A 16,216-nucleotide genomic window follows, 5' to 3' on the forward strand; every position below is an offset into this window, starting at 1 on the left:
AGACTGTTTGGAGGAGATGCTGGCATTTCTCAGCACTCTTGGAGAGCATTCCTCTCCTGTTGAGTCACTCCCTCCCAAAAAAAAAAGACAGAAAAAGGAGGAGATGGAGGTTATTTTGTACATAGAAAGTGCTCTAGGTTTGTTTTTCTTTCTATTACAGGTACGGCATTCAGGAGACATTTAAGAATCGGAAACAGACGGCGTGCCCCAGCTGCGATGTTGACCCTGTTATTTAGCGGCCGCCACCGAGCCATCTCAGGAATGTCTCACCGCCGACCGGTGCTATTTGAAACAACTGTCATTTACATACATTTGCATAGCTCTGAAGATATAGTGTTCCTTGATGACTAAATCTGTCAGCCCACGCGATGTAACAAGATAGATCTGGACTATTTACACATCGGACAGGAGGTTGGTTTTTTTTTTTTTGAGGAGGGGGGGGGGGCGGACGGACAGCTGCCAGGGGGTTATGTGATATCGGTGAACCCCAGGAGGCTGAGAAGAAGAAGAAGGCACGGCGGCACGTCCCGGGGGCGGCACAGAGGCGGAGAGGGAGAAGGGAGGGATACAGCGAGAGAAAAAAAAAAAAAAAAAAAGATGTGAGAAATCCTCCCGACTGAGCGCACGCCAGGTCGTCGTCGACAACACCACCGCCGGGGTCAGCGCAGGTTCACACAGAGCGGCATCAGAGAAAGGAGGAGGAGGAGGAGGAGGTGGTGGTGGGGCAGGTGGGATGTCTTACTCAGGATTAGTCCGGCCGACGGCGTCTCAGCCACGGTGATGCGTCCGGTGACAGAGGGCAGTGCGGGTCAAAGGTCACACAAATGGTTGTGGCAGCGAAGGAGGAGGAGGAGGAGGAGGAGGAGGAGGAGGAGGAGGAGGTCATTCCTTCTCCCGAGGCTGTAAACAGGTTGTGACATCACATCCTGTCCAAGAGTGAAACGCCTGGAGGGAGGAGAAGTGTGTGTGTGTGTGTGTGTGTGTGTGTGTGTGTGTGTGTGTGTGTGTGTGTGTGTGCTCCAAACACACACACACACTGTACGAGGGCTCGTAGCTCGGCCGACTTCCGCTCTTAGTGAGGGCGAAACAATGCCATTGAAAAGCAGCAGCCGCTCTCGCTGTGCAACAGACGGCCGCTTTTTGACTCCAGGCGAAAATAAAGCAGCTGGCTTCATATTCAAAACCAAATGTTTCATTTCTTCATTCACTCACTCTCTCTCTTGCTCTCTCTCTCTCTCTGCTGTTTGGGAAGCTCATGTGTGTTGTTGTATGTAGACAAAAGCCACTTAGCTCCCAGAGCCACTTATCGGCTCGGCAACAGAACATCTTTGATCAACAACAGTCTTAGCGAGCTGCTGCTTGTCAAACACACTTTGCTCCACGCCCTGCCAACTTAAACTGATACAGACACCTTGTTTGGACCTCCACCAATTAAAAGACAGGATCACCAACAAGAGGAGAGGAGGAGCTTCCCTAATCTGTTGCTATGGCAACCCAATTTGTGTGTGTGTGTGCGGATTAAAAAAGCCGCAATCAAGTATGTATGATTTTGATTAAGAAATCCTGCTGACTGCACTTGTTTGGGCTCCGAGCCACATGTTGTGGTCCTGTGATTACATCATAGGCCCCGTGATGATGATGATGATGATGATGATGTCACAGTAAAGGCTGCATTTGCTACCTAAATTGCAAATCGCGTACCACAATTTATATTTCCCGCCTCGCCTTGCGTTGTGTTACTGCAGCTTTTTTTTTTTATTATTTGCGGATGAAGCGCAGATGCTTTCTTGGAATATTTAGTTTATAAGAAATTTTCTCTTAATCGCAAATATTTGTAAAGGTGGAAATGCATAATCACTTCAAACATTTCCCATATTTGGTTATAAAGCAAACTTTTTCACTCAAACTGCAGAGGACATGACTCATTTTGGTCATGAGTCACTAAAAGATCTGCCTGTGCCTTATACCTTCTCGACCTCTTTCGGGGGATAAAACGCTGTTTACTGTTACCTCTGTTTGTGTCATTTATTTTGCTTCTGGAATTCAGCTGTGTTTACCCCGAACGCGCATGTTAGCCACTTCTGTTCTGACCAGAAAAACCTGGACACATGACAAGCTCAACGTTGGATGTCTGCTGTTTATTATCGTAAAGCCGGGGCAGCGAAGTGATGTTGCAGTAAATGATCTCAAATCTCATTTTGGGAGGAATCCCCCCCCCTGCCCTCCTGAAAGAGGCTGCGGTGGTCTCCAAACCCCACAATAATGTTCAAATTTGTTGATCTTTGTGAGGAAAGTCTCTCTCCCTCTCTCTCTGTGTCTGTCTCTTCCCCACAGTTTAGCGTTGGCGGTTTTTGAACAGCAGCTGCAGAGCTCGTATGGGGTTTCATTTCTTGCTCAAGGACACTTCAGTAGGCGGAGGCAGAGTTTAAGGAGGTTTAAATCTTGTTTCTATGAATCTCTACACCTCAGTAGAAGTGTTGAAAACTTAAACCAGTTTCAAAATGATTAAATCAATTGTCAGATTGAGTCTTCTGTTCTTGCTGCTCATGATTATTTGCACTGATTTTGACCCATCTATGTCCATATAGGGGACACTGATTGAAAAGATTTGGCTGTATACGCACATGCACAGTACATGAGATCCTGTTTCTGCAGCTGTCATTGTTTCCCTGTGCTTGTCCTTCACAAACAAACCACATGAAATTAAACTAAACTGAGCGATATTTCCTGGTTTATATTTTTAATTCTGCACATTTTCGACTGTTTTCTCACTCAGACTGCAGCTGCTAAGAAAATATTTCACATCTGGGAAGTTAAAGGCCCCACATTTCACACTTTTCCTGTCTTTTATTTTAAAGTGTCGATCCATAACCAGCAGACACATTTGTGGTTTTATAAGACTCTCTTTTGAGATCTTAGTAGTTTTACATCTCCTCTTTTAGATTTTTCTCTGGAACTGCAGCAGATCGGTGTCAGCCAATCAGAAGAGAGGAAACTCCGAACTGCCTCTCTTCTGATTGGCTGACTGTTTTCTGACTGATCCAATAAAAGTAGAGCAGATTTCAGTTAAAACTCTCAGAGAAACTAAATCCTGCAAAGTGTTGGATGGTTGGTTCAGGTGGTGGGCGGGGCTTTGGGTGACAGCTTTGTTGTGACATCACAAAGTCACAGGAAGTCCTGGTTTTAAGGCTCAGTTTCTGTGTGCATATCTTTTTGGACAGTATTAATATAGAACCTAGAGCTACATTATAATCAAAACAGATACTGTATGGAGCTTTAACACAAACATCTACCTTTATACACTATGGGGACCTTTGAATGTAAATGCACCTGAATCTTAGTGCATCCTCCATTGTTTCCTCTCTGTACCTCTGTGTATTGACATGTACTGTGATGGAGAGGAGTCAGACTATTATCAGCTCTGCTCGTGTGTCGTCTCAGGAGCCCACACTGAGGGGGAAAGATCATTCATCTGACTTTCAAATGAGAATAATTGGCACCGAACATAATGAGCATATTGTTCTGATTCTCCCTCACTTATAAGATAATCCTCGCTGGCTGAGCAACAGAGCTGCAGCGTCCCTGAAGCTCTTCCTCTCCGACCCCTCCACCCCTCAACACCCTCTTCTCTCAGATTCTTTATGTTTTGATTTAGCGCTGCTCCACATTAAGAGAGAAATCTAGTGGCCACCGTCCAAATGTTTTTTATTATCTTTTATTAATCCAACCCACCCCCACCCCCCACCCCCCACACGGTACACGAGTTCAAACATCTAATGTTTTCAACAGCTGAGTATACACAGGCGCAGGAGACACAAACTCGGGATTGTGTATGTTTTTATTTTGGTGTTATATTGAAGCTGATATCGTTCTCATGGATTCCTGGGGAGCAGAGCTGCAGGGGGGGTGGGGGATGGGGGGGTAACATCATGTTGGAGGTAGGAGAAGAAGAGCCTCGATCCTCAGGTGCTCTCTGGACGCGCAAAGTCAAGGAGAGTTTAGAAATACCTTCAGTGATGTCCCCAACATGTCGTGTTGTGACTTTCAGTAATGAGGCTGAACTGTGTGTTTACGTTTGGAAATGTCGATCCAGGAGTCGAACGTGCCGTTTAAGGAAGGATTATGAAAGAAGAAAAAGGCAGATGAAGGAAGGCAGATGTCTGAATCACTTTTTTTCTCTTCAGGTTTTTCTGCATTGCGGCATGTTTTCATCTGCTATTGATTTAACTCCATACCCTCGGGGGTTGGTGATGGGGAGGGGAGGGCTTGGCGAGTCCCGTTTCGTCACCCGCTCTGGAAGGAACAAAAAAAAAAAAAAGACTTTTAGATTTTGGCTGAAAATAGATCATCTCTTTCTAGCTGCACCTCAAAATAGATAAACCTTCTCCTCTCTACGGACGGAGATTAAATCTGTACGTCCATGAGCCCAGGAAGGATGAAGGACGCCTGAAAGATTCAGTTTCAGAGACATTGAGCCCCCTTTTTTTTTTTTTTTTTTGACGCGGCGTCCTGTCCTGCCTGTCCTGTCCTGTCCTGTGCTGTGCTGATGCGTGTCGATGTGGCAGTGCATGGCGGCCCGTGATGGAAACCCAAACCGGTGGCCAGTAGAGACATTTCAGCGCTCCAGTTAAATTGCAGCAGGAATATTGCGACTGAACCTTTTTTTTTTGGATGAATTGGTTCAGTGTTGAAATGACGTGTCACTGTCTCCCCCCAATTCCCCCACCTCCACCACCAGCCCATTGTGGCACAGAAATGAGTCTCTAATCCTGTCAGCTGAAAACTCTGCCATGTTCAGGTCTTGTCATGTGAATGGAAATTGTAATGAATCGCTTCTGTCCTGGCGACTCAGGCGATTTCTCCTTCACTTCTTTTTAGCTTTTTCGTTTTCCTCGAGGAAAAACTAAACTGCCATTGTCAGTCACAGTTAATTTTCTCTCTTTCTTTTTCTTTTCCTCTCCCTCCCCTCCTTTCCTCCACCTCTCAGGTTCTCCGTCTCTGAGCGGGACGGGCACGGTGACGGTTCTGGTGGACGACGTGAACGACAACGTCCCCGTCTTCACCTCCTCCACCTTCCACACCACCATCATGGAGGACGCCCCGACGGGGACGGACGTGCTGCTGGTCAACAGCTCGGACGCTGACGTGGGCGTCAATGGCGTCATAAGGTAGCGATGAAAGAAGAGGCCTTGTCACTTCTCTAGATCATTCGTTTATTCATTCATTTATTTATTTATCGGGAACGCCTTTTTCTACTCATGAGAACCAATTCTTCGTCAACATGTCCTCACTTCACAGGGTTTTCCACTTTTGATCCTCATAAAAGACATGATTCATCTCTTCAAATCTCTGTTTGTTGTAGCTTGTGGGTTTTTCTTTTGTATATATACATATATTTTCTTGTGGCGCTGCTTTTTTTATGCTTTAATTACAGAGTTTGGGATTGAGATGTGGCAACACACAACAAATGTCACTGTTTATGTATCGGTGGAGCCCTGACGTCTATATCAAGGATGAAACACATATGATCTCTCTGACCGTCTAAGGAACTATTTGTACAAAGTAACAGGGCTTAATAATAAGATAAGATGAGATCATCCTTTTTTTTTGTCCCACAATGGGGACATTTACAGCATTGCAATGAAATTATGAGCAACTTCAATGTTTATACACATGAAAGTGTCTTATAATTATCAGAATTCAACATTTTTGGCTTTTATTTGGATATAAGGCAGGAAAATGCAAGCAAAGAGCAACAGGTTGGACTTAAATCAGGCCATCAGAGCCTTAATGATATGTACTTTACTATTTGAGCCACAGCGGCTTTAAGATTTTTAGATTAAAACTATTACTTGGTTTGAATAAATGTATTTCAGGGAACAAAACACAATTCACCTGAAGAGTTATCACAAATTTGACTTTTGATAAATAAAGGAATAATAATAAATCCCCTGTGCACACATCAGAATAGCCTTTTGAGTTTTACAGTCTGTGTCACAGTTTGTCCGCCTCCAGTTACCACAGAGAAGAATCAGGTCAGTTCTAGTTTGCTTTGATTACCCGGTGAGAAAATGTCCCAGGTTTTTTTTTTGTCCCGCGGCTTCGGTGAAGCTTCATCATCACCAGCTCTGTGAAATTCCAGGCTGATGTTGCAACCGATGACAGGAGTTTAGGCGTCAGGAGAGAGAGTGTGGCGCTGTAGTCAACACCCAAAGTCATTGTTTGGGTTGCTGTTCTGTTCTCAAGCTGGACGACACGGCTTTTTCACACCCACCCCTCTCTCTCTCTCTCTCTCTTCTTACCCCACCAACCCCTCTCCTCCATGGGGGAGCTTGTAAGAGCTTCTGGTCGGTCTCTTCTCAAGCCGGACGCTGACTGGAGCGCGACCCCGCCTCTCTCCTGGGTAAACCCCACTGGGTTACACATTGGGGGGTACCGTACTGCGCTCCAGTTTCCCAAAACACGATAATGAGGATGTTAATTGTCTATGACAGTGCGAGTTGTGCCCATCAGGGGGTTCTGGGCCCTTTAATGGAGACCAGAACCAGGTTAACCCCTCCAGTTATTAGTTTTGATTCTCACAGCCCATTAAATGCGGGTCCTTAATCCTGGACTTTGTCCCTGGACCGCGTTCAGACCACAAGCATCTGCGGACGGTTTATGTTTACGACGAGGTCCAAACACTCCGTTCCCTGCGTCCAAACTGCGTTCACACGTTGTTCTGTAATTTGTCGTCTCATCTCTGGAGGGGGATGCTTTTTCAAGAAGCCTTTTCAAAATATGCACTGGTGTGTACATGTATGTGTCAGTTTACATTTACGTCTGGTCCTGCTGGAGACTTGTGAGATACTGAGTGAAACATGATATTTGTTTGAAAGCCAGAGACTGCGGCCCCTCAGTCCTGACGAGTTTTATGTTGTGTGATGTTATGTATGTATGTGCTTTATGTTCACTTTATTTGGGTTGTATGTGATGTATAGTTTCATAGCTATTGATCTTTCTTTTCTTGTTTTTTCCTTTACAAGTAGCCTGTTCCTTTATAATGTGAATTAAACCGAATGGGATAAATCAAATAAAGGACAGTGGCAGTCTGAACCACACAGACTCTCCCTGAGAGCAGTGAAGCAGAAAACAGTTGCTGCATTTAATACAACATGAGGCTGGATGCCTCGCTCAGTTAACTCAGTGATTTGACGTCACGCCACTACAATATGGTGACCATTAATAAGCATATTGCTGCATGTTTCTGTGTTAACTCTCTGGTTTTCATGTGGAGCTTGAAACAGTGCCCTCTATAGAGCAGACTGTGACGGTGCTTCAGCCAGTGACAGAGCAGAAAACAAGGTGTAGAGAGACTTGTTTCAGGGGAGTGACTCATGCATCACCTGTCAGCCTGTATTTACATTAGAAACAGCTTTAATAAGACATGTGCTCATAAAGCAGGAACCAAAGTAGTTCAAAGCCTCTAAATGAAGGTAACAAGGATAATTTAATGGACTCAAAGACACATTTTAACAAAAATATGGAACCTATACAGATCTTAATTATGCGGCTGCACTAAAATCAATTTAAAAACCTGTTAGAGCCCTCTTATCATCTTTTCTGGATTTACTTTCTATTCTTGTTAGATTTCATTATAGAGGAGTGACACTCACACAAATTGAAATTTACATTCACAAGAGGAGAGAGTCACTGATTTGCAGCAGAAGATGTGGAGACAAGAGTCTTTGTGTGTTGTCAGATCTGGTTAGTTGTAGTTAGGAAGTGAAAATGACGGTGTCAAATTACTGTTCAGGATATTAATTAGAAAATGGGCTTCACGGGAGAAAAAGTTCTCACCCTAATTTGTCCTTTTCTCATCCGTCCCACAGCTACAGTCTGAGCGGAGGACACGGCCAGTTCTCCATCAACCCCGCCACAGGACAGATTATCACCAGCTCTCTGCTGGACCGTGAAGACAGGGCTAATTACCAGCTGCTGGTGGTGGCGACCGACGGAGGGCAGCCCGAGGGCCTGTCCAGCTCCGCCACCGTGTCCGTGACGGTGGCAGACATCAACGACAACCCTCCACGCTTCCACCACCATCCCTACGTCACCCACATTCCGGCCTCTACTGCTGCAGGTGAGTGCGCGCCCTATACTGTAAAGGCACCTGCGAAATGCCACTGTGCTCTTATGTCAGCATCGGGCTGTGAGTCATCGCTTGACCATGTGGGTGCTTTGTTTGGAATAATAGGACACCTACAGTGACTTTTACTGCACTTTTGAACAAATAGAAGTTTTTCTTTCTTTATAAATTAAACTATAGCTGCAATAATTCAGGCACTTTTGACTTGAAAATGAAACGGTTTATAGCATAGTTTTTAATACAACCTGATTTGTAATAGAACGAATCGCTATCACTATATCACCGTTTAGACTAATCTGATGTTTGTAAAGTCTATAAAACCAATGATTGGACAAACATTAATATCTGTGTGCACGTTTTTGTAATTAGTCATGGTTATCATAGATTAGCTGAGCTAACCGTTGCCTGTTTAACTTTAATAACTCAGTGACTCAATAAACGGTCCATGAAAACATTTTTTTTTTCAGCGGATATCTTAGTTACAACATGACTGAGCTAACCGGAGTAGTTTCATGTTGTGTCCGACAACAGGAGGGTTTTAACAGTTGACGTGCTGATGTTAGCTTAGCTACTGCCATTAGCTGTCCCTGTCAGCTGAGCCACTGATGCTTTCTAGACACCATGATTCTCCAAAACTGAATAAATACCACACAGCAACACATACACAGAAATAGTAATGTTTCTTCAATCATTTCAGATTTGTCTAAACAGTGATAGGGCGTGAAAAACATGATATATAGAGGCTATAGCTAAACTCTCTGGTGCTGGTTTTCTACCCGGAAGTAGTTGTAAACAACAAGGCGATTCAGTTTCAGCCTACACCTTTTCACTCTAAATGGCTATTGTACACTTTATTTTGCTGTATTTATGTTGAGCTGTAATTTCTATTGTACAATGAGGTGCCATGTCAAGACCAAAATAAACTAAACTAAACTTTTGCAGTAAATGTAATAAAACCAATTTATTCTCATCTGTTTCCTCAGGGTCTCTGGTCTTTGCTGTCACCGTCACCGACGAGGACTCGGGCTCCAACGCCCAGCTGCACTACTCCCTGACGGGGCGCAACTCCGACAAGTTCAAGATCGACCCCGTCCGAGGCGCCATCACGGCCAACGAGAAGCTGACGGGAAGCTCCGAGGTCACCCTCACCGTCAGAGTGAAGGACGGCGGCGCCAATCCCAAAACGGACACGACCACCGTGACCGTCCGCTTCGTCACCGGGGGAAACTTCCCCGTCATCAAGGTGAAGGAGCGCATGTTCACCTTCCCCGAGAGCCAGCCGACGAACCACGTCGTTACCACGGTGACCGGATCTTCTATGAGGGGCGGGCCGCTGTCGTACTACATCGCCAGCGGGAACCTGGATTACGCTTTTCACATCGACCAGCTGTCTGGCGAGCTGTCGATCAGACACCCGCTGGACTATGAACACATCCAGAAGTACGTCCTCTGGGTCGAGGCTCGAGATCAGGGCTTCCCGCCGTATTCCTCCTACGAGAAAGTGGAGATAACGGTTCTGGACGTCAACGACAACCACCCGGTGTTCGATAAGGATCCTTTCCACGCCGAGATACTGGAAAACCTCTCGCCACAGCGCGTGTTGATGGTCTCCGCTGTCGACCTGGACAACGGGCCCAACGGACAGCTGGATTACGCCATCATCGACGGCAACAAGGACAACAGCTTCAGCATCAACCGTGCGACCGGTGAAATACGAACCACGCGGCCGCTGGACCGGGAGAAGGCGGCTCAGTACGTGCTGAAGGTCAAAGCCACGGACCGGGGGTTGCCGCCCAAAAACTCAGTGGTCAAAGTGCTGATCAGCGTCCTGGATGTGAACGACAACGCCCCGAGGTTTTCTAAAATCTTCAGCGCCACGGTGGCTGAAAACGCCCCGGTGGGCTACACCGTCACCAGGGTCACCACCACGGACGAGGACGCCGGTTCCAACGCCATCAGCCGATACTCGATCACGGACACGAGCCTCCCGTTCAATATCAACGCCAACACGGGCGACATAACCATCAGCCGGCCTCTCAACAGAGAAGACACGGATCATTACATCGTCAAAGTCTCCGCCCACGACTCCGGTTGGACCGTCAGCACCGACGTCACCATATTCATAACGGACATTAACGACAACGCCCCCAGGTTCAGTCGCCCCTCCTACTACCTGGACTACCCCGAGCTCACAGAGGTGGGCTCTCTAGTGACGCGGGTGTCCGCCACCGACCCCGACGAGGGGTTCAACGGCAAGATCTTCTATTTCATTCGCTCTCAGTCGGAGTATTTCAGAATCAACGCCAGCACCGGGGAGATATTTGTGAAGCAGCAGTTGAAGTATCAGAACTCAACAGGCGCCAGTAGTATAAACATAAACCGCCACAGCTTCATCGTGACGGCTTCGGACCGGGCGGTCAAGCCTCTGATGAGCGAGACGACGGTGATCGTAAACATCGTAGACAGTAACGATAACCCTCCCGAGTTCGATTCCCCTGATTACTTCACGCCCGTCACCAAAAGCGTGAAGGTCGGCACCAGACTGATCAGAGTCGTAGCTCAAGACAAAAAAGACTTTGGACTTAATTCAGAAGTTGAGTATTTGATAACGGGAGGAAACAGCTCGAGTAAATTCAAACTAGATAAAACGAGCGGATGGATCACCGTCGCCTCCTCTCTCACGTCCGACATGAGGAAGATATTCCTCATCGGCATCACGGCGAGCGACAAAGGAAATCCCCCTCTGTCGGCGCGAACGTCGGTGCGGATCGCAGTCACGGAGGAAAACCACCACACGCCCGAGTTCTCACAAAGCCAAATCTCTGCCACCGTACCTGAAAGCCTCGCTGTGGGAACGGCGATCCGGACTCTGTCGGCCAGAGACAAAGACAAAGACATGAACGGCCTCATCACGTATAACATCACCTCAGGCAACGACAACGGTCTGTTTGTGCTCAACAGTAGAACTGGCGTGTTGTCGCTGGCTCAGCCTCTGGACTTCGAAGAGAAGCAGCAGCACGACCTTCGGGTTTCGGCCACAGACGGCGGCTGGATCGCGAAAACCAGCTACGTCTCCGTCACAGTACACGTGACCGACGTGAACGACAACCCGCCGGTGTTCGAGCCCGACGAGTATTTCCCCATCGTGCAGGAGAACGTTCCCAGCGGCACCACCGTGGTCAAAATGAACGCCATAGACCGCGATTCGGGAGCCAATGCCGTCATGGCGTATGTAATCCAGTCATCAGACAGCGACCTCTTTGTTATTGACCCGAACACGGGCACCATCACCACCCAGGGCTTCTTGGACTACGAGGCGAAGCAGGTCTACCATTTAACAGTGAAGGCCTTCAACGTCCCAGACGAGGAGCGCTGCAGCTTCGCCAACGTCAACATCCAGCTGAAGGGAGCCAACGAATACGTACCACGCTTCGTCTCCAAACAGTACTACTTTGAAATCTCTGAAGCCGCTCCAAAAGGCACAGTGGTCGGGGAAGTGTTCGCCAGCGACCGGGACCAGGGAGACGACGGAGTGGTTCACTACCTCATTTTCGGGAAGAGCAGAAAGAAAGGCTTCGGGATCAACAGGAAGACGGGCCAGATTTATGTCACAGGAACTCTAGACCGTGAAAAAGAGGAAAAGATCTCGCTGAAGGTGCTGGCCAAGAACGCAGGAAGCATCCGAGGGGCGGACATCGACGAGGTGTTTGTGAACATCACGATCCTCGACGCCAACGACCCCCCTGTTTTCAGCCAAGAGCTGTACGACGTGCAGGTCAGCGAAGGCCTCTCGCCAGGAGGTCTGGTCACCTTCGTGAGCGCCGAGGACTCAGACTCCGTCCCGAGCTGGAGCAGGTTTTCTTACTCCATCGCTCCTGACTTCGATAAGAATGTTTTCACTATCAACCCCAAAACCGGCCAAGTGTCTGTTTCCGCGGAGCTGGACAGAGAGACGACTCCTGTGTATAACCTGACTGTTCTGGCTGTGGATACTGGCACGCCTCCCGCAACAGGAAGCGCCATCGTGATAGTGAACCTGGAAGATATCAACGACAACGGCCCGACCCTGACAACCGCCTACGCTGAAGTAATGGAGAACCAGAGAGCTGGCACCGCGGTGACAACGCTGACAGCCTCTGACCCAGATTTACCACCCAACCGAGGGCCTTTCCTGTTCAGCCTCCTCAGCTCCGGCTCTGCCAACAGCTACTTCAGCCTCAGTCCGGCCGGAGTGCTGACGACGAGCCGGGAGATCGACAGGGAGCAGATCAGCGACTTTTACCTCTCGGTGGTGATCAAGGACTCCGGCGTTCCTCAGATGTCCTCCACAGGAACCGTCCACGTCAAAATAAACGATCAGAACGACAACCCCTCCGAACCCAGGTCCATGGAGATCTACGTCCACTACTACGGGAACATGTTCCCCGGTGGCTCCTTGGGCGACGTCAAACCTCAAGACCCCGATATTCAGGACCGGTTCCACTGCTCCCTCATCCCTCCGTCCTCCGGTCTGTTCAGTATCCCGACCGGAACGTGCAACCTCAACTCCAAAGGCCGATCGACGGACGGGACGTTTGAACTGACGGTCCGGAGCAGCGACGGCGTCCACGGTTCAGTCAGCAACACAGCCAGAGTCCTGTTCATGGGCTTCACCAACGCCACGGTGGACAACAGCATACTCATAAGACTGAACTCTCAAGGAGTGAAAGACTTCCTTACAAACCACTACCTCAGCTTCTTACGCATTGCCAACTCTCAGCTGGCGGGACTGGGCACGGGGGTGCTGCTGTATGGAGCGTTTGAGCTCAACAATCAGACCTTCCTGATGGCAGCTGTGAAACGGGGCCACGGACAATATGTCAACCCCAGCGGCGTGGCCACATTCTTCCAGAGTATCAAAGACATTTTATATAGACAGAGCGGGGTGCAAATAGATGCGGTGGACCATGATCCGTGCACGCATAACCCATGCCAGAACGGAGGCAGCTGCAAGAGGCGTCTCAGTGTCGGGCCCGATATGAAGACAGAAGAAAGTGTCCCAGTGATCCTTGTTTCCAACCACCCCCTGCAGCCCTACGCCTGCAGCTGCAGGCCGGGATACACAGGAGCTCTGTGCGAGACCGACATCGACGAGTGCCAGCCGTCGCCGTGCCACAACGGCGGCACCTGCCACAATCTGGTGGGAGGTTTCTCCTGCACCTGTCCCGAAGGTTTCACCGGGATGGCCTGCGAGAGAGACATCAACGAATGCCTTTCCAATCCCTGCAAGAACGGGGCGCTGTGCCAGAACTTCCCCGGCGGCTTCAACTGCCTCTGCAAGTCCGGTTTTGCAGGTACGACACACACACACATATGCGTTTTATATCTGACCGCACAGTCGCTCGAGTTGGGCCTGGAAAAAAAGCACATGGGGACACACACACACACACACACACACACTGTAATGTAGTCACAGACACAGCTTTAGGTCCAAGGAAAATATTTGCCTCTGACTCTTTCCAGGAGGTGTTGTAGCCATAGCATACAAGCAGCGATGCCAGAAACAGTTTGGTTTTCGGATTACTAGTTGGGGGGTATCAGCTGTGATGCGTATCAGCCTGCCATGTTTGCTTTAATAAAAAAGATGATGCGAAGCTGACCCCAGTCAAGACTTGTGAGCGCAGACTCCACACACAGTTCACCGGTATCACATTTCTCAGTGTGCCTTCGTGTGCATGCAGCTTTTCGTGACCACACACAGATACTTTTCTAATCCAACTGTATACAGAAGGATTTCTTAATCAAGGATTTCTCATTTGGCTCTTGTTTTGAGTTGTATGACAAATGAGCAGCTTTATAAAAGCTCCAGTCAGGCCTTTTAGTTTGGAAATGTAATTAATATGCTGCATTATTACCCTTGATAAAAGGGGAGTGGATTTTAAGTGGAATTACTTAGAGCAGTCATTTAAAGGCTGCATGTTGTCCAGCTGCCGACTGCAGCATCTGAAAGACATTTTCAAAGCAGGCGATTTGCCTCAAGTCAAGTCATTACTGTCCCTTTTTATTATGACGATAAAAAATGACCCCAGATCTGTAGGTTTCATCATGATGGATGTCTCTGCTGAAGAAATGCACCTATTGACTTACAGTAGTTTGCATGCCCTCGCCGTGAACTCTCAACTTCCTGTTTGCTCCGCCTGGTTTTTTGGCGGTGGAATTTATCTCCATTAGGCAACGTGTCTCGGGATTTACAGCCTAAAATATATTGGTTCATTGTCAGTGTCTCTTTCTGTGTTGTACCATGGCCCAGTCATTTATTGTTTCTTTTCTTTTTTTCCCTTAAGTCTTATTATTTTATTGTGAATGTCACCTTCTTTATCATGATGTTAAACCGTTCACCTGCACATGTGGCAACGACTCATGTACATTCATGCACCTGTTTTCTTGTCTTTCTGCACTGTGAGAAAAAAAAACAACAACCCATCCAAACCTAATTTGATTTTGAAATGGGTTTGAAAATCTGATTATTGTTAGTGAGAAGAATCTGCCAATTGAGTGAGATCATTTCTTTTTTCTTTTTTTTCCCCTCTGAAAGTTTCAAGATGCTGTTTTGGATCAAATTATGTCATCTTTTGATAAAGCGATCCAAAATCTTCCTAAATAGCATCACTTGTTTAAAGGAATTTTCTTGAATGAGTAAAACAGGTGAAATTACACCTTCAAATTATATGTTTTATGGTTCTTTGATTGAAAAAGTAAGACTTTAAGACTCCATACAAGGTTAAAAGATTTGTTTTGGGTTTTTTTTCCTGCAGTGCAGTTCCTCAGCTGCGAGGTGATGAAAGGCCTGCATGACTTGGCCTGTGGGGGGAGTGAACTGTGTTCCCCTCGGGGGTTTTTCCTGTGTTGTCTGCCACTCCATCCATTTTAATTTGTGTTGTTCTGTGAACCCAGGCAAAACGTGTGATTCCATCATCAATCACTGTGAGTGTAACCCATGTTTTAATGGCGGGTCCTGTCAGAATCGGGTGGATGGATATTACTGTCATTGTCCGTTCGGTAAGTAATAGTAGGAAACTTTTTTTTTTTTCTTTTTTTTTTTCAGGGCGTTAGTGAGTGAGCTCTGCTAAATTGAAAAGCAAGATGGACAAGAAGAGAAAAAAGTTATCCCTTGATTTCTTAAGCAAATGTGGACGCTGTCATTTCGTTTTGTGTCTCCATTCTTCATGCTTTGTGTTTGCTGCTGTCTTTAATTAGCCTGCTTAAACTTTTTTGAAGATTATGATCTGGCAGCATTAACAAAGCAGGGATATCTGCAACACACTGAAGATTGCATTTTATCTGCAGATATTTTTATCACCGTGAATCATTCATTGGCTTCCTCCTCCCTGATTCCTCCTCTCTGTTTTTTGTCCTCAGGGGTTTTCGGCAAACACTGCGAACTCAACAGCTACGGCTTTGAGGAGCTTTCCTACATGGAGTTTCCGTCTCTGGATCCCAACAACAACTACATATACATTAAGTTTGCAACCCTGCAGAGCAACGCGCTGCTCATGTACAACCACGACAACCAGACCGGAGACAAGGCCGAGTTCCTGGCGCTGGAGATCTTCGAGGGGCGGATGCGTTTCTCCTTCAACCTGGGGAGCGGGACGTACAAACTGATGACCATGATAAAAGTGGCGGACGGGCAGTTCCACACCGTCATCGCCAGGAGAGCCGGAATGGTAAGAAACGCCTTTTATTTATACGACAGGAATTAGCTCACATGCTAAGTGGTTTCTCATCATGCATTCTCATAAAACTTTTCATTGAGTGACTTTGTAACTCTTATGGGTCTAGTAGCAGAAACATTGAGGAAAATCTGAGAAACGCCACATGTTATTGAGTTTAACTGTGCGCTCACTGCATATTCAATAGCGTTTATGTTTGGGGCCTTTTACACCAGAAAGCTGCATCCAAATTTACTTTTTTGCACCATTGGATGATAATTAAACTCCCCCCAAAACCACAGGTAGCTCAGCTTGATGGTTTTCATGGTTTGTAATTATATTTTATTGCCCGTTGTGATTTATAATACATGGATCCAAAATGGCCCTGAAAGTTGGA

The 16,216-nt window shown here is 47.1% G+C and overlaps 1 protein-coding gene across 1 annotated transcript in view; it reads left to right on the forward strand.

Moving 5' to 3' along the window:
* fat4 (FAT atypical cadherin 4) overlaps positions 1 to 16,216 on the forward strand; it is a 112,224-nt gene that overhangs the window by 79,824 nt on the left and 16,184 nt on the right. Inside the window, exons 7-11 of the mRNA XM_085789225.1 lie at positions 4,988 to 5,168; positions 7,872 to 8,122; positions 9,112 to 13,461; positions 15,062 to 15,166; positions 15,527 to 15,834. Coding sequence (XP_085645351.1) covers positions 4,988 to 5,168; positions 7,872 to 8,122; positions 9,112 to 13,461; positions 15,062 to 15,166; positions 15,527 to 15,834 — 5,195 coding nt within the window. The remainder of the gene's footprint in view (positions 1 to 4,987; positions 5,169 to 7,871; positions 8,123 to 9,111; positions 13,462 to 15,061; positions 15,167 to 15,526; positions 15,835 to 16,216) is intronic.

This window comes from Trachurus japonicus, chromosome 10, assembly GCF_045865225.1.
Source record: "Trachurus japonicus isolate A0001 chromosome 10, Traja_1.0".
Lineage (NCBI taxonomy): Eukaryota > Metazoa > Chordata > Actinopteri > Carangiformes > Carangidae > Trachurus > Trachurus japonicus.